General features: G+C 40.3%; 1 protein-coding gene across 1 annotated transcript in view; it reads right to left on the bottom strand.

Moving 5' to 3' along the window:
• LOC149238924 (uncharacterized) overlaps nt 1-24,006 on the bottom strand; it is a 149,088-nt gene extending 125,082 nt beyond the window's left edge. The window contains exon 1 of the mRNA XM_089373241.1: nt 23,198-24,006. Within this exon, the coding sequence (XP_089229367.1) occupies nt 23,198-23,761 (564 nt within the window). The 5' untranslated portion in view covers nt 23,762-24,006. The remainder of the gene's footprint in view (nt 1-23,197) is intronic.
• Nucleotides 24,007-24,275: the final 269 nt, after the last annotated feature.

The following is a 24,275-nucleotide window of genomic DNA, read 5'->3' as shown; positions in this document are numbered from 1 at the left end:
TTTCATCCTTTTACTTAAATTTTTAACATTACCATGAAATGACTCAGGATGTTTGAGAGTGGTTTCGCCCTCATTGGATTTCATATGGAGAAAGTAGAATTTTAGATCTCACTCAAAATCCAGTAGACTTATCTGTTTTTCAGGATTTCAGGATTGGGGGGATTACGATGTTTCCATTGGATTTTGTCATGTACTAGGGTATGGAACTTGTATTTAATCAAGAGAACCAAGCCCTCTATGCAGGGGAGACTCCCAATAATCAAGAGCACGTAGGGTACTAGGGTATGGAACTTGTATTTAATCAAGTGCACGTAAGGTACTAGGGTATGGAACTTGTGTTTAATCAAGAGCACTAAGGTCGTTCGACTATGTAGGAGGAGCCTCCCAATCAAGCACGAGACAAGAAATTAGAAATTTCTCATGGCTGATTTTTTATATTGCTATTTTCATTATGTGATCATTCATGACTCATGAGTAAATGTGATGTAAATTTAGAGACTTATAGTTTATGCATTGACAACTGACAATTTAATCATAATGTAATAAATTAGAATGTATCATATATGCTTTATGATTGCACATATTTCTTAAATGTCCTAATATATATATCTATATATATATTGTGTTTCCCTGTTTCCAAAATTTGGGGAGATCACGTTTCGTACCTGTGCCCGTTTCGGAAACTCGTACCCGTTTCCCTGTTTCGTGCAACTTAGGATCTCTCCTATTGGCCTATGGCTTTAGGAAGGGCACTATTTGAGAAAGTTTGATTTTAGTAGCATGGTCATGTTTTCCCATTCCACATTTTGCACTCCCATTTGCACATTACAAGCCCTATTTCATAATTTTCCTTCTCTGGGTCCACATGACCATTGGGTCCACAAGGCATTGGCACACCCCCTCCCCTTGTCCACATATCTGGGTTGGGCCTGGAAATGTTGCCCGAGAGGTTAATGCAACTAAAAGAAATTTAAAAGCATATCATGGCCACCAGCAAGAAACGAAAGAAAAAGAAAATCATAAAATGCAAAATATGGTTGAGACATTTAACATAGAACGTGGGCAAAAGCCAATCATGAGCTCTACCCCTTTTCATTATGGCCATCACCCTAGTTCCTAGGGCCCATGAGTGCCCCTACATCATTAAAGGAACCCATGCACGTCCCAACCTCTGGTGACCGATGAACCGCCCCACCTTAAGGGGCTAATCACTACTTTTCATCATTCACAACATGCTCTCATGTCCTGGAGAACTAAGAAGTAATACAAAGAAAAATCAAGAAAAGGCAAAAGGAAAAAAAAAGACAGGTGGAAAAACAAAGGTTGGGGTAACTCATGTATCCACAATTGCTCCCTCCTTACATATGTATGCCCAATATGTGGACATCCCTCATCATTTCTATCCTTATACCTATGGCATCTAGCCATGAGACCTTTGTTTCCCATCCATTTCATCGTCATTCACATGCCACCTATTAATTGAAGGGTGTATCAGGGACCCGTGTTTCCCCTTAGGGACTAGGAACACCTAATAGAATCATTTATTAACCACTTCCACCTAAGGCGGTAACACTATTATGAGATCAAAACCCCGAATTTGGAAGAGAAGCCCCATACGAAGTTTCAATATGCCCTTGATTAACAAGCTTGGTTCACTTAGATGCACTAATGACTTATTGTACCTAATGGTGAGGATGCAGCACTGAATATTATGTGTGATTGGCAGATCGTTTCATCATGGGTTGGGCAACTTAACTGGGGCCTATCTCCACTAGAGGAGCATATGACACCCTCCAGGTGAAGTGTTGAGAGCAGTGTTGTGAAAATCGCGATTTAATGAAAAAATCGCGATTTTTTCAGCTTGCCGATCAAATCGCGATTTTTATACGAAAAAATCGCCCACTTTTTTTTGCCGATTTTTACTGAAAAATCGTGCGGGGTCAGGGCAGCACGATTTTATAAACTTTTTTTTGGTTTTTCAGTTGCTCATTTGGACAGTGGCGCGCGCGGAGGGAAGAAGAGCTCTTGGAGAAGAGGGTTTTTACTATTTAGCCAAATCTAAGTGCTTAGAGGAGAAAATCAAGAGTAGACCACCGATTTCTCCATAGAAACAGTATGAGGATTAAGTTTGCAAAAGCTTGCCATTCGCATCCTCAGCCAAACATGCAGCTCCTCAGGATGTGAGCACAACTGGAGTGTATTTGAAAAATTACACAACAAGAAGCGCAACAGGTTAACACTTAAACATTTAAAATATTGCAAAATTCCAAATAAATTTTTGAATTCATTAAACAATATTTTTTTTATAATATTAATTATTAATTATTATTTCATGATCTTTGTACAGGTTGGAGTCCCAGCGACTTAATGACATGGTCTACGTCTACTGCAATCTTCAATTGTGGGTGAGGCAACTTGAGAGGACACCTGATGTGGATGCCATCTCATTGGATGGGATTGACACCACTGCTGCATGGAGGGTTGAGGCCGAGAGGCCTCTCATGGATTCTACTGATGATTGGTTAGTGCAGGATGTAGTGGAGGGGGAGGAGCAGGAGGAGCAAGAGGAGGAGCAGGTGGAGGAGGAGGAGGAGGAGGAACAGGAGGAGGAGGTGACACCGCCTACCCGGGCTACCACTACCACCAGTAGAGGACGTGGTCTACCTCCTATAGCTCCTACTTCTAGTTCTTCAGCTTCTAAAGCACATCAAACTCCACTGCCATTTCCACCAGCATCTACATCTAGAGGGAAAGGGAAAGCTGTGGCATTTTCTCGCAAGAGGGGCAGAGGAAATCAATAGGATTAGACTTTCATTTTATTGTATATGACATTATGACATGATGAGATACATTATCATATTTTTTGTTGATATTTTGAGGCTGAGTTGGGACTCAGGAGTTAGGACTTACTATTCAGGACATGATTCAATGTTATGTGTGATTTTAGCGCTAGAAATGATATTAAACATCTTATATATTAGTTTTTTAATCATATTTATGTGTCAATGTATTTATTTTATGTTGTAGATGGTTTAGGTATTAAAAAAATTGAAAAAAAAATGAATATTTTTGTACCAAACGATTTTTTCCCGATTTTTCCGATTTTTTCCGATTCGTTCCCCGCTTCGATTTAATCCCGATCGCACTTTTCACAACACTGGTTGAGAGCCATGGGAGTTTTATATTTGCAAAGCATCATTACTTCACTCCATGGGCACCTACAGCACCACAGCAGCCTGCACTTTGTCCCTTATTATTCACGAAATCATGCACTTGGACTAGCATGCACCAGTGGACTTAGAAATGTACATGTCGTTTGGTAGCTAATCTGAGGCCCAGATGAGGTTTGTCTCACTCTTTAAGATGTGGGAGGGCTAGCACCATTCTTCGAGCCCTCAATGATGGAGCATATTTAGGTTATTTACCACTAGGAGACCCATGAGACCCATTTTGTGCCCCAAACACAAAATTGGGGTCCACTTGATGATTTGCATGGATGTCTAGGGGCCAACCCCTAGAGGATGATTTTTGGAGCCCTCTTCCTTCAGTTTGGCACAAAGAGAGCTCAACGCATGCCTCCAAGAGGCCTACGCATGGATGACATCATCAATTCGAACCCCTTGTGGGTTTATCTTCATGTTTTTACATTGGCTATGTGGTTGGCTTGTAACCACAATTAGTTTTGTACTCCATTTGACAATTAAGAGGGGCTTCTAGGCTAAAATTAGACTTGATAGAACATGTATAAATAGAAGAGACCTCATTTGAGTCTCTTATCATCAACTCGCAATTGTTCCTTTGGCTATTGGAGATCTTTTGGATGCATTTCGATATTTGGAAGCTATTTTTTATTGTCTTTGGAGCTACTTCTTTAGATAATGGATGGATATAGTACATGTTGTCTTGTAAGTGCTTATTGTTGACAATTTTTCTCTTCAACAATTTTGAAAGGCTATCTAATGTATGGAATTGTTGCTTCTAGGTTATGTTATTTGTGCCCTAATTGTTGAAATTTGAAAATTAATTTTGAAAGGCTATGTAGTCGAGTATTGCATATGCTATTCATTGTACAACATGTAATGAATGTTCCTAGTGGAGGAAATTTTAAATCTCTCCATCAAACACCATTTTCTTTTAAAGTGGGTAAATGTTAAAAGTCGATATCTAGGGCATCAATTTTTAGCCTCCTTATCAAGGATATAGCCTATCTATTTCATCCTTGACTCTATATGGCTAAAGAACAAGGCACTAGTCCAAGTCATTGGTGATCAATCCTTAATTTTTTATCCATAACCTTATCTCCTAAAATCGTTCCTTTTAAGGCTAGGGTGAAAATCTAGGGCTTGCAGCGAAATTTTAAGGAAGAGGCTTTTTAGTGATTTGAGAACCTAAACATCAAGTTTAGGGTCTAGGCTACTTACTCTCCAAGTTTGGTAGGCATCCACTGAAATTTCTTCCATAAAATCTCTTGCCCTACGTGTTGCTCTAGGAGGGAAACCCTATTCCTTTTCCGCTAGACTTGAGGACTTCATAAGAAGCCTTTGCTCCCAGGCCTTGACCTTGTTAATACCTATCACCACCGAAAAATCTCAAAACCCTAGTTCTTGAGCCTCCTTTTCTAGGGCTTTTCTTTGAGAGCATTTTGCTTCTTTGAAGCCTTGAACCATTGTTGAGTTTCTCTCCTGAATAAAATCTAGCTTGATCACTTTGTGCCACATTACCTAGCATATCTATTCTAAGTGATCTCCTTCCTAGTGAGACTCCTCCCATCAATGAAAGTCTGTAAAGCGCAGGGAACCTTGGTTGTGGTGACAGCGGGCCATTATCCCATTGTTAGCACTTAGTCTAGCTCTTTGCCTTGTAGGGCTTCCCTCTCCAAGGCCTGCTAGCTTTTGTGGTAATAATCACTACCAATGCAATCTCTGTCAGCTTCATTGCCATCATTTCCCAGCTTTCCCATTCTCATAGGATGTTCATGCTCATCTTCTATGTCTTCTAGATTGGCTGTAGGCTTGGATTTGAGATCATAGGAGACAGAACAATCAATAATGCTTTTATTCTGCAAATTCCCAGGCTTCATGGATACTTCAGGATGTGAGACTACCATATGATTTCCCTGTTCTGCCATACTTGGTTCAATCATACTTGATTGAAGCTCATCATCCTGTTCCTCAGGTTCCTGACCACCCACCATTTGGATAGGCTGGCGATGTTCTTCCCCTTTTTTGTTCAGAACCTTCAGTTTCTAGTTCTTTAAAGTTACTTCTAGGCATCCATTCAAATCCAATGGGGGTTGGATTGAAACTACTTTGATGATTCTCCTTAGCTACAGGGTTCACTTGCTCCTTCTCTGGCATTATTTTGAATTGTTGTTTCTCCTTCAACAGTGTGTTTGACACAATTGATATAGACCCTTCATCGTGTTGAATTTGCATAGCATTTCCTTTGTCTTCCAACTCTTCATACTTGGGTTCACTCTCTCGCTTTGTATAATCAGCTGATGTTGTATTCTGTTTACACTGAGCATCTTCTAATAATTCATAGTTAATTGTGTGTTCAGATTTAATGTCTTTAGAAGTAGAACATGAACTAATATACTGACTCTACACGTTTTCAGGTCCTTAAAAGTATTCATTCATCATCTGTTGGTCATGCAAACTTAAATCAATCTTATCCAAGTTAGATATTTGATCTGTCTGAGATGCAGGAGCATGTTTCTTTCTCTCTGCCTCTTCTGACTCCTGTCCACTTAAAGCTGTATCATGATGGTATGTTCTTGCATTATATTTGAGTTGATCAGCTTCTAATTCTTCAAGATTGAGTTTAGATTCAAAAGCATTCACTTGACGACTTAAACTAGCATACTGCGTATACTCAGGTTTTGTTTCTTTTCTAACTAAATTAGAATTAAACATTTGCTTGCAATCATATTGTGGGTCTGTCTCACTCATTTTAGGCACATTATCCCTGTTATTTTCATCATTTATGTATTCCTTTTCACCTGCCCTCATTGAGGCGGCATAATGCAACCCTTTTTGTCCTACAACATTCTCATCCTTCTCAAATAACCTTATGACTTTCTAGACTGCTTCTTTGCATGTCTTTTTCTGGCGGCAATAACCTTTGCACTATTTTTCTGCTTCTGGCTCTTGCATGCTCCCCTCGAGCTTTGTAGTCTCCTCTCTTCCTGACATACACTATGCTTCAACTTCAAAAACAGATCACTCTTCCACTCATCAAGTATACCAGCATATGTACTGTGATTCCTCTAAATGCTTCAAGATCAACATCATTATTTAGAGCAGCAATGTGCATTTCCCTATCCATGTTTCCAATTTCTACATGCATTGGGGTATATCGAGGGGGCAAAAGAGTCTTTGTACTAGATCCTCCCGCTATGAATTTATTATGCCCAGATTGAAAATACATTGAGAAAAGGGTAGATGTATGGACTTCATTAGCAGAAACTTTGTCCAGCTAAATTAAATGTAACTTAGGTAAATGAGAGCTTCTCCCCATATTTTTCCTTGCCGGTTTAAGCTGGATATCTTGAGAATTACTTATGACCTTTCTGTTGGAACAGTTGACCATACTCTAAAGCATAAGATTCATTGTGTTGAGTTGAAATGCATAAGCCATCAAACTGCTAACTAGAACTGCCAGGGTTTGTTTCTGGGGAGCACTTACTGTTGGGACAGCTGCCACTAATGCCTTGCTTGTTATGGCTTACAATGTCTTCAATAGCGTGTGAGGAGGATCCATGATTATTGATCTTCTCTATTTATGTACGTGAGGCTTCCTTTCGAACAGTTGATACCTCACCGTTGGGGGTGGGCTTAAAATCCTTGGATGGTTGTTCCATACAAACATTGTCTTCATTAATAGCAAAGACATCTTGCTTTACGGTTATTTCATATTCATCTATGGTTTTAGAATTGGTTGTGTCTATTTCCTCAAATAATGCAGCCTCCTATTTGTGCCTCCCACTGGTATCCTTCTCGAATCTATCTATCGTTTCTGTTGCAGTTTTTACAAGACATTATACGTGCACATCCTCAGATTCAGTGAGCACTTCACTGACTGAACTCACTATATTGGAATGTTTTTCCACAACATTTGCACTCAAGTGACTAGCTATATTCCTTTCATCTGTTAACGATGTCTTTGCTGGACTTACTTCTGCCTTGTTATCCATAGGGGGATTGACATGACATACAGCAACTCCAAGGACTTTTGGTTCACTTTCATATACACCACTCTTATTATACTTATCAACAGTACCTGTGATCACAGAGTCATCAGCACAAAATGCATCTTCCTTCTCATCATTGTATACTCTTGGAAAATCATGCCCCAATCCAGAAGGACCTTTGTGGTGAAGTCCAATTGGTGCATCATTTCCTCCCTTTTGGGTGACAACTTCAGCACTTGTAAGTTTGGAAGCAGATGTTATAACCATTAAAGCAGCACCATGCACATTTGTTGATGAAGAATCCCACTCCTATGCATTGGCTTCTGCATTTTTCCTCCCAAAATCACCTTGGGTTTTAGGGTCTGCAAGCTTTTTTTGATAGTACTCCGCATACTTGGTATAAGGGGTAGTCTTTCCCAAGCCATCTGATGTAACAACACTTATTGCCAATGAATCATGGCTAGCCAATACTTCATCACTGTCAACATGAACCATATCCCTTTGATCCAGAGAGATATATTGTTTGATCCCATCATCAGTGTGCCTCTTATCCTCTAACTCAGGTGCTTGATCAATCTTGGAAGTCACTTGTGTTTGACCCTGGCAATCTTTGTCATGAATTTGCAATTCTGTAGCACCCTCCCTTCCACCTGGCGTTTCCATTCCATCTTTCACACTTAATGATGCTACCTCTGCACTCTGTTTTTCTGTCTTGGAATTATCATCACTAACACCTGATCTGTTCTTGCAGCTAGTCCAAAAATCATTCCAATCTCTCTTGACTGCTTTCTGTTGTGTGCCCTTATCCCTCACCTTAAGAGTCTTGTATGGGGCATTAATTGACCCCGCTAATGATTATGTCATAAGTGCCTGTGCCCTTATAGGCGTTATCCTTTCTTGAACAGGTTTTTTGTTCTTTTTCAGAGGATATAGCCATGACCAATTTTTCAGGAGTGCCTTTATCAATGCTTCAATTCGTTCTCCCCTTTCTATATTGTCCTTGACACAATCTTCAGTTTTTTGCAAAAACTGAACGTTCTCCTTCCCCAAGGGGAAAACTAATGCTTGCTGCCACATTTTTCAGATAAACCTCCAGGATGGCAGGATAGCCAGCTCTGATACCACTGTAATGTCCTAGGGTAATTTTTACTCTTAGGGTTACATGGTCACAAGATGAATTATACTAAATTTTCAGTGTTTTTTCCAATTCTATGCATTGACAAGATATAGTACGTAACAATGTAATTATGCAATAACTCATTCATAACAGTTTATTAAAATTTTAAGACAAACGAGATCGGGATGAACAGACTCACATTACCATTGAGTCTAATCTGGCAGATCTCCTGGATGAGCAGGGGCGAGGATTTATATCTGCGGAGGCTAAATCAAATCTCATTGACCTGGAGACTCAGAGATCCAAAATTCTCAAAGATCGAGAAGAAACATGGCGCCTTAGAAGTCGGGCTATTTGGCTTCAGGCTGGAGATGAGAATACAAAGTTTTTCCACAATTATGCAAAGGGAAGAAAAGTCAGCAACACCATTTGGCACATGCCATCTGAGGATGGTCAACTCACAACATCTTTTCATCAGCTGGCACACCTGGGCAACTCACATTTCCATAAGCTTTTCAAGGCTCCCCTTGGTGCCACCCTTGCCGAAATAGTACAGATCGCTGGACTCTTCCCTTGGTTTGTTGATCCGGAAGAGGCAGAGGATCTTACAAATCTTGTTACTATGGGAGAATTGGAAAGCACGCTAAAATGGTTCAAAAAAGATAAAAGTTTGGGACCTGACAGATGGACTATTGAGTTTTACTTAGCCTTTTACGATACTATTGGACAAGATCTTCTAAAGGTGGTGGAGGACTGCAGGATTTCAAGGAGAATGTACGAGGCCATCAACTCTACCTTTATCGCCCTCATCCCCAAAACTGACTCTCCTATATCTTTCAATGATTTCAGACCTATTTCACTCTGCAACTGTCTATATAAGATCATAGCCAAGATTATTGCCAATAGACTTAAGCCTATCCTATCATGTCATATTTCTCTAGAACAATTTGCTTTCCTCCATAATAGACAAATTCATGAGGCTATTGGCACAACTCAAGAAACCCTCCACTCCATTAAGACAAAAAAAGCTTAAAGGTGCCATTCTAAAAATTGACCTCTCAAAAGCTTTTGATCGGGTGAGCTGGCTCTATCTCAAAATGCTACTCACCCATTTAGGCTTTCCTCCTCCCTTCATTAATTGGATCATGTGTTGCATCACTACTGTCTCTTTCAGTGTCCTGATCAATGGATCTGCTTCCAACTTTTTTCATGCAGAACGTGGACTCAGACAAGGATGCCCCCTCTCCCCACTCCTCTTTTTGCTAGTCATGGAGGGACTTAGCAGATTAATAGCCTTGGCCAAAGAGAGGGGCGCTTACAGGGACTCAACATATCAAACCAGTGTATTCTCACCCACCTAGTCTTCTCACCCACCTCCTCTTCGTCGATGATGTGCTCATCTTTCTCAATGGAGGCATTCGAGACACCACTGCATTCTATGACATCTTGTTGCTCTTCTCTTTAGCCACAGGTATGGAACCTAATCGATTGAAATCCACTATCACCCTCTTAGCCTGCACTCCACAGGAAGCTCAAGTTGCACAACAGAAATTCCCATTCCAGAGCCATGAACTAGATGATGGGCTCAAATATCTTGGGTTTTGGATCAAACCACACTGCTACAAGATCGCTGACTGGATATGGCTTCTGGCCAAGATCGAAAAAAGACTACTCAAATAGAATCACAGATTCCTCTTCCGAGCAAGTCGATTAGTGCTAATTAAAACAGTCTTGGAGGCTACACCTGTGTACTGGATGTCGTTGGCATGGATTCCTAAAGGAATTTTATCCCGAATACAAAAACTTTGCTGCAAATTCCTTTGGAATGGTTATAAGGAAGGGAAACCTTTTGCCTGGGTGGGCTGGAGACACATTGCAATTCCAAAGAAATGGGGTGGCTGGGGATTGAAAGACCTATCCTCCTTTGCTCATGCACTAATTGCAAAGATGGGATGGCTTATCCTTACCTCCCATAGCCTTTGGACAGAGGTGATTCACTACAAATATATCTGGCCACATCAGATTATGGATTGGATTCGCTTGCCTACCTGGCAGAGAAATGGGACATCCATGGTTTGGTGAGTTGTATTACATACTTTACCCACCATCAGGAATGGACTCACTTGGAGAATTAGAGATGGTTTATCTGTGCGCATTGGCATCGACCCTTGGACGGGCTGTGGCAACATGTTTCGCCTCCCTCCTGACCTCACTCAATTTCTCAAGAACAGAGATATTCTTATGATTGCTCATATTGCTGACCCTGGGAATACCACAGTTTTTACACAAGCATGGAAAATTGTTGAGCATATGGGTATTCATGTGCGATGGCAACAAGATTGGGATGGCTATATTAATGTGCTGACAAAATCCCATGTCCGTATAAAGGATGGTGCCAATGAACTCATTTGGGCCCCTGTTGCTCATGGCACTTATTCCCCCAAAGCTGGTTATCCCATCATTCATGTTGCCCACAGGCCGCCTGAGCTATTGGATTGGTGGCATAGTCTTTGGAAATTAAAAGCACCTCCACAAACTAAACTATTCATGTGGAATGTTTTACGGAACAAGACACCAACAAGGGTCAATCTAATGAATCGATCCCTCTTAGTGTGTGCTCTGTCATCAAGCAGAGGAATCAAATGATCACCTTTTTTTGTTCTGCCCTACGGTGCTTCACATTTGGGAACAGGTTCTAGCTACATTATCCTTAACCAATAGATGGCACGGTCTCAATGTTTTAGAAGCCTGGAATCAATGGAGGGCTGGGTCCTCGAACCAAAAAGTTCATTGTCTTTCGCTGCTAACCTGCTGGACTATTTGGCTCAATAGGAATGGGATCATTTTCAGAGATAGAGTGGCTCGTTGGTCATCATCCATTGCCCAAATTGTATCTGCCTATCATGAAATCCCAGAAGAGAATCACACCCCTGTTGGCCACATTGTGACACCTGAAGTCATTGATCGCAATCTACCTTGGGCATATTTTGATGGTGCAGCACAAGCACAGGGGTGTGGGGGGGGGGGTATAATATTGCATAAAACTGAAAATCATCTCTTCAGAATTCAGATGGGTTTGGGGATGGGGACAAACAATTTTGCAGAATTGATCTCTCTTAGACACCTCCTCCATTTTGCTCTTGCACATGCATGCAATCACATTCAGATATTTGGAGACTCTAAAATCATCATCAATTGGTTCAACAACACATTTGCATGTCATATGCACTCTCTCAGAAACATTTTGGATGAAATCATGATCTTAAAAGCTCAATTTACTTATATCTCTTGTCAACATATTTACAAGGAACGTAATATGATTGCCGACCAACTTTCCAAGGAGGCCACGGTACATCCCAGAGAATTGTCGATAATTCAGGAGTAGCAAGGAGAAGAACATTACTAGTATTATCATCATCCCTAATTTTTGCAGTATATAGCAATGATTTCTATCAGTACATGTTTTATACATTATATATATCCTTTATATGAACTTTTTCAGTACACCCTGCATGGTAAATTATGTACAAACTCATATTTTTGATGGCCACGGCCAAACTTACTGCATATGCCATACAAGCATCTACTACATATAATTTTTCTATATTAATGGAAATTTACAATTTTTCCCTGGGGAAAAAACAGTTTGCTAATTTTTGTAGCTTGATAAGTACTCCCACAAATCATGGCTACTTGATTTGTGAGGAGGTGACCCACAAAGCCAAGGGTTGTGGGCAAAGTACCCAAGTTATGGGTTCTAACCCTAAGTGAATAGGAAATGAACTCTAACTTAATATTATAAGGGTAAGTGGGGAAACCCTAAAAGGATCTAGAGCTTTTCTAAGAAACCCTAAAAGTGAAATATCAATAAAGGCCTACACACACATTGCAAGAGATCATTCATGAGAACTATTCATGAGTGAAAGAGAGCTTATGTCTGAGGTAGTCGCTACAAGCAAGGAGGAGGAAGGTCAGGCCATGTTTGGTAGACCAAGAGTCGTTTCCCTAGAAAGAAGGCCAAGTCTGTTAGCGTGAAATGGAGCAAAGTTTTGGCATTGTTCTATGGTACTTGGAAGCCCAAATCTGGCCACAAGAGAGGCTGATCTAGGGCCAAGTCAGCACTGCTAAATGTGGTTGCATATCTACTGGAGTAAGGAGCCAAGATCAGGCTCGCAACAAGGCTAGTTCAGGCTCAGATATAGGGGCTTCAACAAGCCGAACTTGAGTGTTGTAGCAAGTCGTGTTTGTCTCCAAGAAGGACAAGTTACTTGTTTGTGGACTAGAAGAAGGAGGGGTTGTTGAGTTTCCTATTTGTGCTTTTGGGATATTTTCTCTTGCCAAGGTTTGATTTGTTCTGAGAAAGAGGGTTGAAGCTCTAGTTCAGGGCCAAAACGCCTTAGATCAACAAGATCAAGAGGGTCGAGACCTTAAGAAGGCTAGTCAAAGCATTAAGAGGAGGGTCGTAGTTGTTTTGTGCTAAGGCCGCAAGCAGAGAAGGTGTATAAGGCTAGGCCGCAGGCCTAAAAGGGGGGCAAGGGGCCTCAGATCCTTGGGAAGTAGGGTCGAGGAGGTTACGGAGGGACACAAACCAATTATGTGGCTAGGACGTTGTCCTAGGAGGAGGCCAGGAGTCTCAACTGAGGTAAATAGGGGTCCAAAGTACCTTAGATTCGTGGAAGGACCAATACAAATAATGAGGAGGCTAATGCTTGTTGAAGATGACTTATTGAGCTGTCTGCGAAGTCTATTGGAGGAAGAAAGGATCAACAGCAAGATTTATCCTGGTATAAAGTGCAGTGCGAAGAAGGAATTGTCCCACTGTGAGCAGTTGTGTGACAAGGCATTGAAAGGAACCAATCCCTGTGTGTGTTTGGAGGCAAAGGACTGTCAGGATAGAGATCAAAAGAGTTGATCTACTATGGACAAGAGGACTAAAAGCGCTATCTGCAAGGGACAACAAACAGCAAGTAAGTTGAGCATTTGTCTTTGTTTTTGTTGGGCAAATTGAGGATCTAAAGGATTAGATCTTAAGCCCTATGTTTCAGTGCAAGGATAGACTATGTATTTTATTGTAAATTGTTCATTTGTATCAAGGTTTCTAAAGGGCCATGATCCGCGGTACGAGAGCCCTAAGATTGTTCTATTGAAGGAATGATAAGACAAGTTTTGGGCCAATAATCTTGTGTATTGTTGTTTATTTCACTGTTGATTTGTTCCATTGTGCAAAGTTGTTATTTAAGAGTTCCTAGTGTGTTTATGTGCTAAATCTATTCATAGACCAGACCTAGGGCTCATGGAAAATTAACATGTTTCAACATATCCACTACTTCTAGTTTATTACACCAACAGTCTAGTTTCTACGACAGCAATGAATGTTTCTCACAACAAAATGATTCTTCAGTAACCCAATAAGATAGGGATGACAGCCCAATGAACATTCAACTAGTAATTTGCCAATATCGAATTGTTAAAAGCACAACAAGTAGTTCATACAAGAAAATAGTTTACCAAATCCAATATTTATTGTATTATCTTAAGACTCTAATTCTAATACTAATGTATCAACCCTTGTTGCCTTATTCTATCTTTCCTGACTTGGTGAATGAACAAAAACCCTTATAGTATTTCAAGAGTGTTCTGTTGGCCACGCTTCTTGCAAAGGATAGAATTCTTTGGTGAATTATTATTGGGTTGCTCCTATAGGGAACTTTTCTACCCTTTGAATTATGCTTTGCTACCCCTACAAGACGGAAAAAACTAATTGAATCACAAGGAAGCCTTTGTTTCCATAGACCACTGCTGACCAATCACAATGAGGCCTTCGCTACCCTAGATACTCACCAACTTTTGCTGACTTTAACAGAAATTTCAGCCCTCCTGCAGCCCTCATCCCTGCTGCCTAGTGGCACTACTTGCGACTTCCTTGCTCCTTCAACACTCCGCTGCTCATTTGTTGCCCCTAAAACAGGGCTTATTAACCAAAAGGACACTTCCTCACGCACTAAACCAAGACACAATTGCTTCAATTGTTGTGTCGTGCCAGAGCAAGAAATACTTCAAACAATTTATTGAAGAAAGATGTCTGACTAGAGTGGAATCTTTCACTAATGAATCAAGATAAGACTAGCTAGGGTGGAATCTTTCACCACCAAAACTAGATAAAGAAAAGGAGTCTTAAAACCCTTAGAACCTCACGCTTAAAAAAATTAGAGATATTCCAATCTAAATTAATCATGCCAAAATGATTCCAACTCTTTATTTATAAATTCCCTCAAGGGGGTTCTCAAATGTGAGGGGTTGCAAATGCAACCCTCAATTTCGGATTTTTGCCCCAAATTTTGCCCAATGTTGTCGCAAACATTGGAAAATTGGGTTTTCCCCTTTTATCAAGACTATAGCCTACGAGGTTGGATATGGTACTTCGTCCTCCCTTGGCAACATAGTATTAAAAATCGGTCGGTCTGAACTGAAAACCAGTCAAACCGGCCAGTTCATTTGCTAAACCACCCAGGTCAGCCTAAAAATCAAGTTCAAGCCTCCATTTTGCTAAATTTTCACAAAAACTGAGCCTAAATGACTAGTTTATGACAGAACCGACCGATTTATGAGTAAATTGGTCGGTTCCATCCTAAACCAGTCGGTTCATTGCCACGTCGACCGCAGACCCATCGAGCGGGGCTTTTTGGCGACTTCTGAGGTGGTTTGGAGGGAAACCAAGGGTTGTTTCCCTGCAAAAACACCTCCTCCAAGCCAATACAAGAAGGTCTCCCCTCTCATTTGCCTCACACATCTCATTTGGAGTTTTTGTGAGTTTCATTGAGAGCTTGGAGAGTGTTGAGTTTTTGCTGGAGTAGTGGAACAATAGAGTTTGAGCTAAGTAGTAGCCACCATACCTCCAAAAGCTAAAATACGGCATTGGCTCATTATGATATGATTGGTGGCAAAATGATCTGCAAATATTGCCAAAAATCTATCGAAGGAGGGGTATTAACAGGTTCAAGCAATAATTGCCTGGGATAGGAGGCCATGCAAAGCCATGTAGAGCACCAAATGAAGTAATAAGGCATATTAGGGCAGAATACCTTCAAAAGTTTGGGACTCAAGTCACTGAACCAGCAGAGAAGTTTGTGACTCAAGCAATTGCAAAGTTTGGGAGTCAAGACTCAACCCACTGACTTTGATCATGATGACAAGTTTCAACTTTCAAGTGATAATGTTGATCACTAATATCATATATGTAGACTTGTAGTAGGTCAGTGGCCCCATAGCTTGTAGACTTTGTTTTTGGACTCTAGAGGCAATTTAGAGCCTCATTGATTATATATTTGTTGTTGATATGTATTGCACTTGGTGTCAATTTGATATATTCACCTTTACATGGTATATATATGAGAAAACTTTGCATATTTTGTGTCTATTGGTTTGAAATCATGGTTGTAAGTCTTAAAAATAGTTTTTTTATTCAAAATTAATCATTTCATGTGTTTTTTTAAATCGGTTCATTGAGATCTAACCAGTCCCACTTTGACCAATTCTGCTTTGAAACTTGGTTTATTAGGAGGATCGGTTCGATCACCAGTTCCAATTTTTAATACTATGCTTGGCAATCCATAGGGGGCATTACAAACAAGTCTGGAGAAGTTCATTGTAGGGTGCAAAGCAAACATGGCAACTGAGTTCAAAATGAACAACATCAACATGATGCATTACTTCTTGGGATTAGAGGTTTGGCATAGACCAAGGGAGATTTTCCTTAGGCAAGGTAAATATGTAATTCAAATCCTGAAGAGGTTTCAAATGGAGCGATGCAAACCCATGACCACACCCACAATCAATAATCTGAAGAAAATGACAGCTTTAGATTTAGAGTTGGAAAATTCCAAGATGTACATGTAGCTAATAGTTCCTTGATGTATTTGGTTAACACCAAACCAGATATGTGTTTTTCAATGAACACCTTGAGTCAGTTCATGGTGGAATCAAGGAAAAAGCATTGTGAAGCAACAAAACATGTGCTCATGTCTTTGAGGGGCAAAATGGATTATGGTCTAAGTTATCTTGGAGATGGTGAAGTAAAGTTGCAAGATTATTAAAATTCAAAAACATGTGCTCATGTCTTTGAGGGGCAAAATGGATTATGGTCTAAGTTATCTTGGAGATGGTGAAGTAAATTTGCAAGATTATTAAAATTCAAACGGGTAGGAAATGCAACAAATAAGAAGTGTACCTCAGGGTTGCTTTAGCTTTGGATCAGTGATGGTATTGTGAATCAAGAGGAAGCAAAGTTTTGTGACACTTAGGTCAACAAAGGTAGAATACATGGAAGCTAGTACTACTAGTTGTGAGGTCGTCTGACTTGAAAGCAACTCACGATGTTGTTTGATCAAGAGCTAAAACCTACAGTCATTTACTATGATAATCAAAATTGTATCAAACTCTTTGGGAATCCAATGTTTCAATATAGGTCCAAGCATATAGAGATCAACTATCAATTCATATGAGACAAGGTTCAAAAGGGAGCAATGAAGCTCCATATTCCCACAGATCCACAAGTAGTTGATATTTTGACCAAGCCCTTGGCAAAGGGGAAGTTTGAGGCATTCATAGACAAACTTGGACTAGTACAAAATTCGTTCCTTGCTAAGAGGGAATGATGAGAATTACAACTTAGACAAGAACTTCCGCACATGTTTCCGCACATGTTTATAGTGTGGACATGTGAGAAGTAGTTTGAGATATTTTTGAAAAGTGTTTTCAAAAAGTATTCTATTTTTGGAAAATTAACTCTATTTTGTAATTCTCTTTAATTAAAAAGGTGAAAGTCTTATATTTAGCAATTAAGCCTAAAATTGTATCTCACGTATGACTTAAAACTAGGAAGTAATCTTAAAAAGGATTCTATGCTAAAAGTATACATGGCAACTAATATTACTAGTTGTAAGGCCATCTGACTTGCAAGCTACTCACGGGGTTGTTTGTTCAAGAGCTAAAACCTACTGTCAATTACTATGATAATCAAAGTTGTATCATAATCTTTGACGATCCATTGTTTCATGACAAGTCCAAGCATATAGAGATCAAATATCACTTCATACGAGACATGGTTCAAAAGGGAGCGATGAAGCTCCATCATCCCATAGACCAACATGTAGTTGATATTTTGACCAATCCCTTGGCAAAGGGCAAGTTTGAGGCATTCAAAGACAAACTTGGATTGGTACAAAATTCCATCCTTGCTAAGAGGGAATGATGAGAGTTATAACTCAAAAAATAACTTACGCACATGTTTTTGGTGTGGACATGAGAAAAGTAGTTCAAGATATTTTTGAAAAGTGTTTTCAAAAAGTAATTCTATTTTGTAATTCACTTTAATTAAAAAAGTGAACGTCTTATATTTTGCAATTAGGTCTAGAAGTGTATCTCATGCACGACTTAAACTAGGAGTAGTCTTAAAAATGATTCACCCTAAAAGTAATAAATACAGGACAAGGTAAAGGCTTTCAACACACGAGTAGTTGAGCAACCAAGAGAGAGTAATTTCAACCATGAAAGTCTCCTCTCCTCTTGTGTGTCAACCGACATTAGTGGTAAGGGTTGGTCCACAACATCATATAGCTCCCAACATAGCATGATCCTTATGCCAATGGGCATGGCCACAAGGGAGTGGTTTGATGTCTCCTAGAAAATGATTGATTGGTTTTGGGGTGAGTTAATTTGATCAACCTTCCCTGCCTCTATCGAACGTGTTGTGTCGGTGTGTGTGTCAAACAACAATGGGATACATGTATTGTGTGGCATCGTGAAATATGTTCTATACCTATCAAATCTCGTCCTCTTCCCTCCTCTACTCCAATGTCAATTCTAAGAATATGATTTTCTTTCCACTTTATACCACTGTTTTAAGAAAGGGCCGGGTTGATCCGAGCCACAGCCTCCAACAATGAAACGGCCTTTGGAACGGTCCGACTGGCCGAGTCAGCCATGAATCGGCCGAGTCATTGATTGACTCGGCCAAGTCATGGCTGACTCGGCCAACTCGACCGTTTCCGTTATGACTCGGCCGAGTCACAACAAACCGCCCAGCAACACGTATTACAGCGATTTTATAAAAGTTTAATGGATTTTTAAATGGTTTTTTGGTTGGTTTGGACTCCAAATAGTTATATGAATTTGCTAAATGATTTTTGGGGTCCATTCCCCCCCCCCCCAAACCCTATTTAACACACCCAAGTGCTCTCATTCACTCACAGCAATCTTATGCATTTGAGTGAGAGTCTTCTTTGAGAGTTAGTGAGCTGTTCTTGAGCTTGTTTTGGAGCAGCAGTGAGGAGTCTTGGAGGAGCATTGTAGCTGGAGTGAGGAGCTTCTTGGGCAGCCATTTGGAGCAGCATTGAGGAGCTGATTCTTGGAGCAAGCTTGAGGAGGCAGTTTGTGCCTGGAGGTATTTTTTTCACCTCTATAAATTTGTTTTTGCTTAGTAAATTTTAGGTGCATATCTAGAAATCTTAGAGAGTGTTTTTTGTCAAATAAATGAACATTGAATCAAGGTTTTTTTTTTTTCAATTTTCAGATTGTTTGCTTTCATTTCCTAGTCAAAAAATGGCACCTACAGCAAGAGATCCTGCTTGGGCATATGTTGAAATGGTTGATAGTCAAATGCAATGCAAATTTTGCCATAGGATTATTTAAGGAAGGTCCTGGGGGCATTAATAGGCTGAAACAACACTTGGCAGGGATTAGAGGCCAAATTACCCCATGTACCTCACCAGAAATTGGGGAGATTAGAAAGAATTTGTTGGCCAGCTTTGAGAAATTTAAAGAAGATAAGGCTAGGCAAAGAGACATACAGGCTGAAATTGGGAGGAAGAGGGAGATACAAAAAATGATGGCTGCCAACCCCCATTATGATTTTGAGGGTTCTTCCTCTATCCCGCAAACTGATACATCCAACCCTTTTCGATATGTTCCTCCCTCTTTTGGTTCTGTTCAAGATAAGGGAAAGGGTAGAATGAAAAAGGGTGATGTGACTATCAAAAATTATTTCACTCCCTCCTCTCCATCAGATGCACATGGTCCTGAAGTTAGTAAAACTCAAATACAGCCCACTTTAGATGACCATTGGAAGAAAGAATTGAGGGAGACCACTTGTGAGTACATAGCTAGATGGTGGTATGATGCTGATATCCCCTTTAATGCTACGCGTTCACCATATTATGAGCCTATGTTTGATGCCATACATGCTGCTGGAAAAGGCTTCAAAGGCCCTACTATGCATGACCTAAGGGGGTTTCGTTTGCAGAAAGAAATTCAATCCATTAATGAGTATTTGCAAGAGTTCAGGGACTCATGGGCAAGAACAGGGTGTACCATCATGTCAGATGGATGGACTGATCAAAGAAACCGTACCATCATAAACTTTCTTGTCTTTTGCCCACAGGGAACCATGTTTTTAAAATCAGTTGATGCATCTGATAAGGTAAAAGATGGCCACTTGTTGTTTCAGCTATTGGATCAGGCTGTTGAGGAGGTGGGGGTGGCTAATGTTGTTCAAATCATCACAGATAATGCCTCTAACTATGTTCTTGCTGGTAAACTGTTAGAGGAAAAACACAAGACCATCTTTTGGACCCCATGCGCTGCACATTGCATGGACCTCATGCTTGAGGATATTGGAAAATTAAATTGGGTCAAAAACACTATAGATCATGCCAAAAGCATAACAAAATTTATCTACAATCATACATTGGTTTTGAGCCTCATGAGGAAACACACTGGGGGCAAGGATTATTAGGCCTGCCATCACTAGATTTGCTACACATTTTTTGACATTGCAATCTATGCTTTCCCAACATAGAAACTTGCAAAAGATGTTTTCCAATGATGAATGGAATCAAAGCAATTGGTCTAACAAACCAGAAGGCAAAGAATTGAAAAGGAAAGTCCATGAAGAAACTTTTTGGAGAAAGGCAGCAGAGATTGTGAAGCTTGTTGAGCCACTAGTTAAGGTGTTGCGGTTGGTGGATGGGGAAAGGTTGGCTATGGGCTTCATTTATGAGGCTATGGATCAAGCAAAGGAGCAAATAAAGACGGTATACAAGGATAGAGTGGCAAAGTATGGGCCCATTTGGGCAATCATTGATGAAAGATGGAACAATCAACTCCATCGCCCTATACATGCAGCTGGGTATTTTTTGAACCCACGGTATCATTATAAAGCTAAGGAGTCAGGAGCTTTGAGGGGGGAGGTCAGAGATGGACTGGTTGATTGCATTGAATGCATGATCCCATTGGAGTCTGATCAGCTGGAGATACACCGACAGGCCAATATCTTCAGCAATGCAGCAGGTACCTTTGGGAAGAACCTAGCAAAGATTGCAAGAGAAGCAGATGAGCCAGGTAAACAAAAATTTCAATTTTCAAATTCTTAATAGTTTTACTTTTTTTTTAAAGTTTGTTAAATCGTTTATAATTTGAAAGTTAGATATAATTTGTAATTTTGTTGAGCTAACTCATTACACTCCTATGTTTTTTGCAGCACAATGGTGGGAGGCCTTTGGTGGCCATTGTCCTGAATTGCAAAGGTTTGCAATTCGTATTTTGAGTCAAACTTGCAGTGCATCTGGGTGTGAGCGCAATTGGTCTGTCTTTGAGAGGATTCACACAAAGAAGAGAAACCGTTTGGATCAAAAACGGTTAAATGATCTAGTTTATGTCCAATACAACCTTCGGCTCAGACGAAACCATTTGCTGAACAAAAGACCTGATTCAGATCCCATTGTGTTGGAAGACATTGATCCAACATCAGATTGGGTAGTGGAGAGTCGTCCAGCAGAGTTTGATCCTGATGAGGATCTTGATGTAGATTTAGATATGGAGACATCAGTTGAACTTGAACATGTTGTTCAACTTCAGCCTGTTCAGTTGAATGCAGATCCCAATCCACCAGCCTCAGTCTCACAGCCAGCAAGGACTCCAGTTGTAGGTGCTTCCTCTGCTCAGCCACGACAGAAGCGCAGCCGCATATCTACTCTATCTCAGCTTGCATCTACTGCAGTTGCACAGCCTGCTAGTGGTACCACTTCTACAGTTGCAGTTGGAGATGATGATGATGAGGAGGAGCCATGGGGCCCCCTGTCTGACTCTGATGATGATGATCCAGAGATTGATCGACATGATCTTGGCTCCTCTGACAGTAGCTACTAGCCAGTAGTACTGTAGTACTAGTACTGGAGTCTGGTCACCGTCACAGTTTACTTTTGTTGTAGAGGCCATTTCTAGCCTCCTTGGTTATGTGTTTTTTGTTTTAAGTCTTTGATCATGTATGACAGTTGACTATGTATTGCCATTGGGTACCATTTTGATATAATGGATTGGTTCATGAACCTATTTTGATCATATGTTGTCTTCCATCTATATTATAATGCTGTGTGTTTGGAAACATGAATGAAAATCTTTAAAATTATGTTTTTTTATAAAAAAAATAATATTTAATGTATTTTTTACAACGACCGAGTCACTGAAATCGAGCCGGCCGAGTCATTACCGTTTCGGAGTCGGAGTCGGAGTCGATCCTCGGCCGAGTCGGAGTCGGAGTCTTAAAACTATGCTTTATACCTCAACCATTAAGTGCTAAAACTTTTGAACATATCAATTACTTACAGATTATACTTAAAAAATTCTGGTCAAATCTTTCTTAGAGAATCATTACCAAAAATCAAAAAGATATTTTTCACCACCTAGTGGTTAAGTATTCATAGGACCACACGCATCTTTAAGTATTCATAGTATTTTTACTTTAAACTTGGGCATCCTTCTCTACTAGCACACATTTTATCAACCATAGCAGAGTTCTCTTGTGCCAGTTTTTTTCTCCTTCTACTGCATTTTCTGGGGTTGGCAATTTGGTTCCATTCAAATTTCAAACCCCTCTTTTTGTTTGTGCTTTCAACATAGTATCAAAGCAGCTGTGAACCTTCCCTACTCATTTAACTGTTATTTGTAGGGGTATTTTTCTCTTGGCTGTTCATGCTAATATTTCTGAACTCAGACTGGCATGCAGAAGAAACACTAACCTAGGAACGCTGTGGCTGTTTTATTGTATTTTGCCTGGAAGGCGCTTTACTAGGGATGTTTGTGCCCATCTTTTGTACTAATGATAGAGTTCTGGTCCATTGATATTGGTGTGTTCAGCATGAGGGTTTACTTGCTGATTTATTGCTAGGGGCACATTATTTTTGTGACTGCAGAACCAGGGTTTTGGAACTGATCTCTCAACAACAGTTTGAAGACGTTTCACTGGTGACATCACTTTTTTGACTATGGAACTGGGGTTTCCAGATCTGATTTTTCAAAAAACAACATGAATGGAGTTAATTCATGCACATGTGTCTTTTTAATGGATAAGATACTTGACCTAGTTCAACCAACTTCAAAAAAAAGTTTGAGCAAATACATTTTGACGGGCAGTCAACCACCAGCCACAAGAGCAACTGGTAACCCGGAAAGTCTCTTCGGGAATTAATCCGCGAACTTTCGGTAACTCTCCCAGTGGGCTAGGCTTGAACCAACACACAAGGTTTTTTTTCACTATAATTTTAATGAATTTTATTAATTTCCAGAATCTGATCGGTTTGGTATATACTACATAATGAAATGTATAGGCAAATGCATTTTTAGTAAACTTATGAGGCCTTTGGGGCAACTATTAGCCATGATTGTTACTTGCTACGGCACGAAGGACGGAGCCTGTGCTAGCGGGAGGCAGGGGTAGGAACCTCCAATGCATCTTCAGGTCGCCTGACCAACGGGCCATTTTATACAAAAAAATTTGGAATCTCATTTCAAACAGAATACATTGAGGCAAAAAAGGGAAGAGATAATTGAAGTACCGGTGTCGTTACTGCGGGCACCGCTTTAACGGGAATTGTGACGCCAATGTTTATATGCCCTTGAGCAGATGCTGCCTGCGCTGCCGTAAATTGTTGCATTTGCGGAGGCCGAAGAGTATGCTCTACGGTATAGGGGAATGGAGCGAAACCAGAGAGCTGATTAGGGGCTGAACCCTGAAATACGCTATTGTGCAACGCCATTGAGAATCCCCCGGGGACCCCGGCTCCGCCACCCCCTGGTAGTGGTGGTGGTCCTCCTCCACCTCCTGCTGGTGGTGGTAGTGGTGCTGTGGCTTGGTCAGGTTGCGTTGCAACAGGCCTATGGACGCGAGAAACTGTGTGTCCCGGAGGAATAAAATTCGTCATAGGGACCTTCTTCTGCTCGTGGCTTTCCGCTGGCTTGGACTCCAATCTGGAAGACGACAGTGGCAGCTGAAGGTCGCATGAAGGAGGAGGATTTTGTTGGGCATACGAGGAGTTAGCAGCATTGCCCAAGCTTGACTCTGCCGGCTGATCCCCGCCAGACGAGCGGGGTTCCTCGGCTGAAGAAGAAGAACCCGCCATTGTATTCGTATCAATATGGCCCTTCAAGGCTCAAGATAATAGATATGAAAAAAAAATACCCGTCCTTCTCTGCGACACTAATATTTTGAAATAAAGTGACTCGCGTAACCCTCTCTCAATTTCAAATCTCAAATCTATCCAGAAAACCATCCAGGTACTAAAACTAGCAATTGCGCGAAAACCTAGCAATTTTCAAATCTCAAATCAATCCGGAAAACCATGCAGGTTACTTAAACTAGCATTGCGCCAAAACGTGCAAAGATAAATAATAATAAAAAAGCCTTTAAGTACCATGCAGGTACTTAAACTAGCAATTGCGCCAAAACATAGAATAATAATAATAAATTGAAAATATATGTTTTCATAATCAAGAAAAAGCCTTTAAGTTTTAAAGATACATTAACGTGCAAAGATAAATAAATAAAAAATTGAAAATATATGTCTTCATAATCAAGAAAAACCCAAGTTTTAAAAATACATTAAATAAATAAAAAATTGAAAATATATGTTTTCA

The sequence above is a fragment of the Pinus tabuliformis genome, chromosome 8, assembly GCF_031772625.1.
Source record: "Pinus tabuliformis cultivar Carrire ecotype Pingquan chromosome 8, CPIR1, whole genome shotgun sequence".
NCBI classification, from domain to species: Eukaryota; Viridiplantae; Streptophyta; class Pinopsida; order Pinales; family Pinaceae; genus Pinus; species Pinus tabuliformis.
The sequence above is the reverse complement of the archived record's forward strand: the minus strand, read 5'-3'. Positions and strand labels throughout refer to the sequence as shown.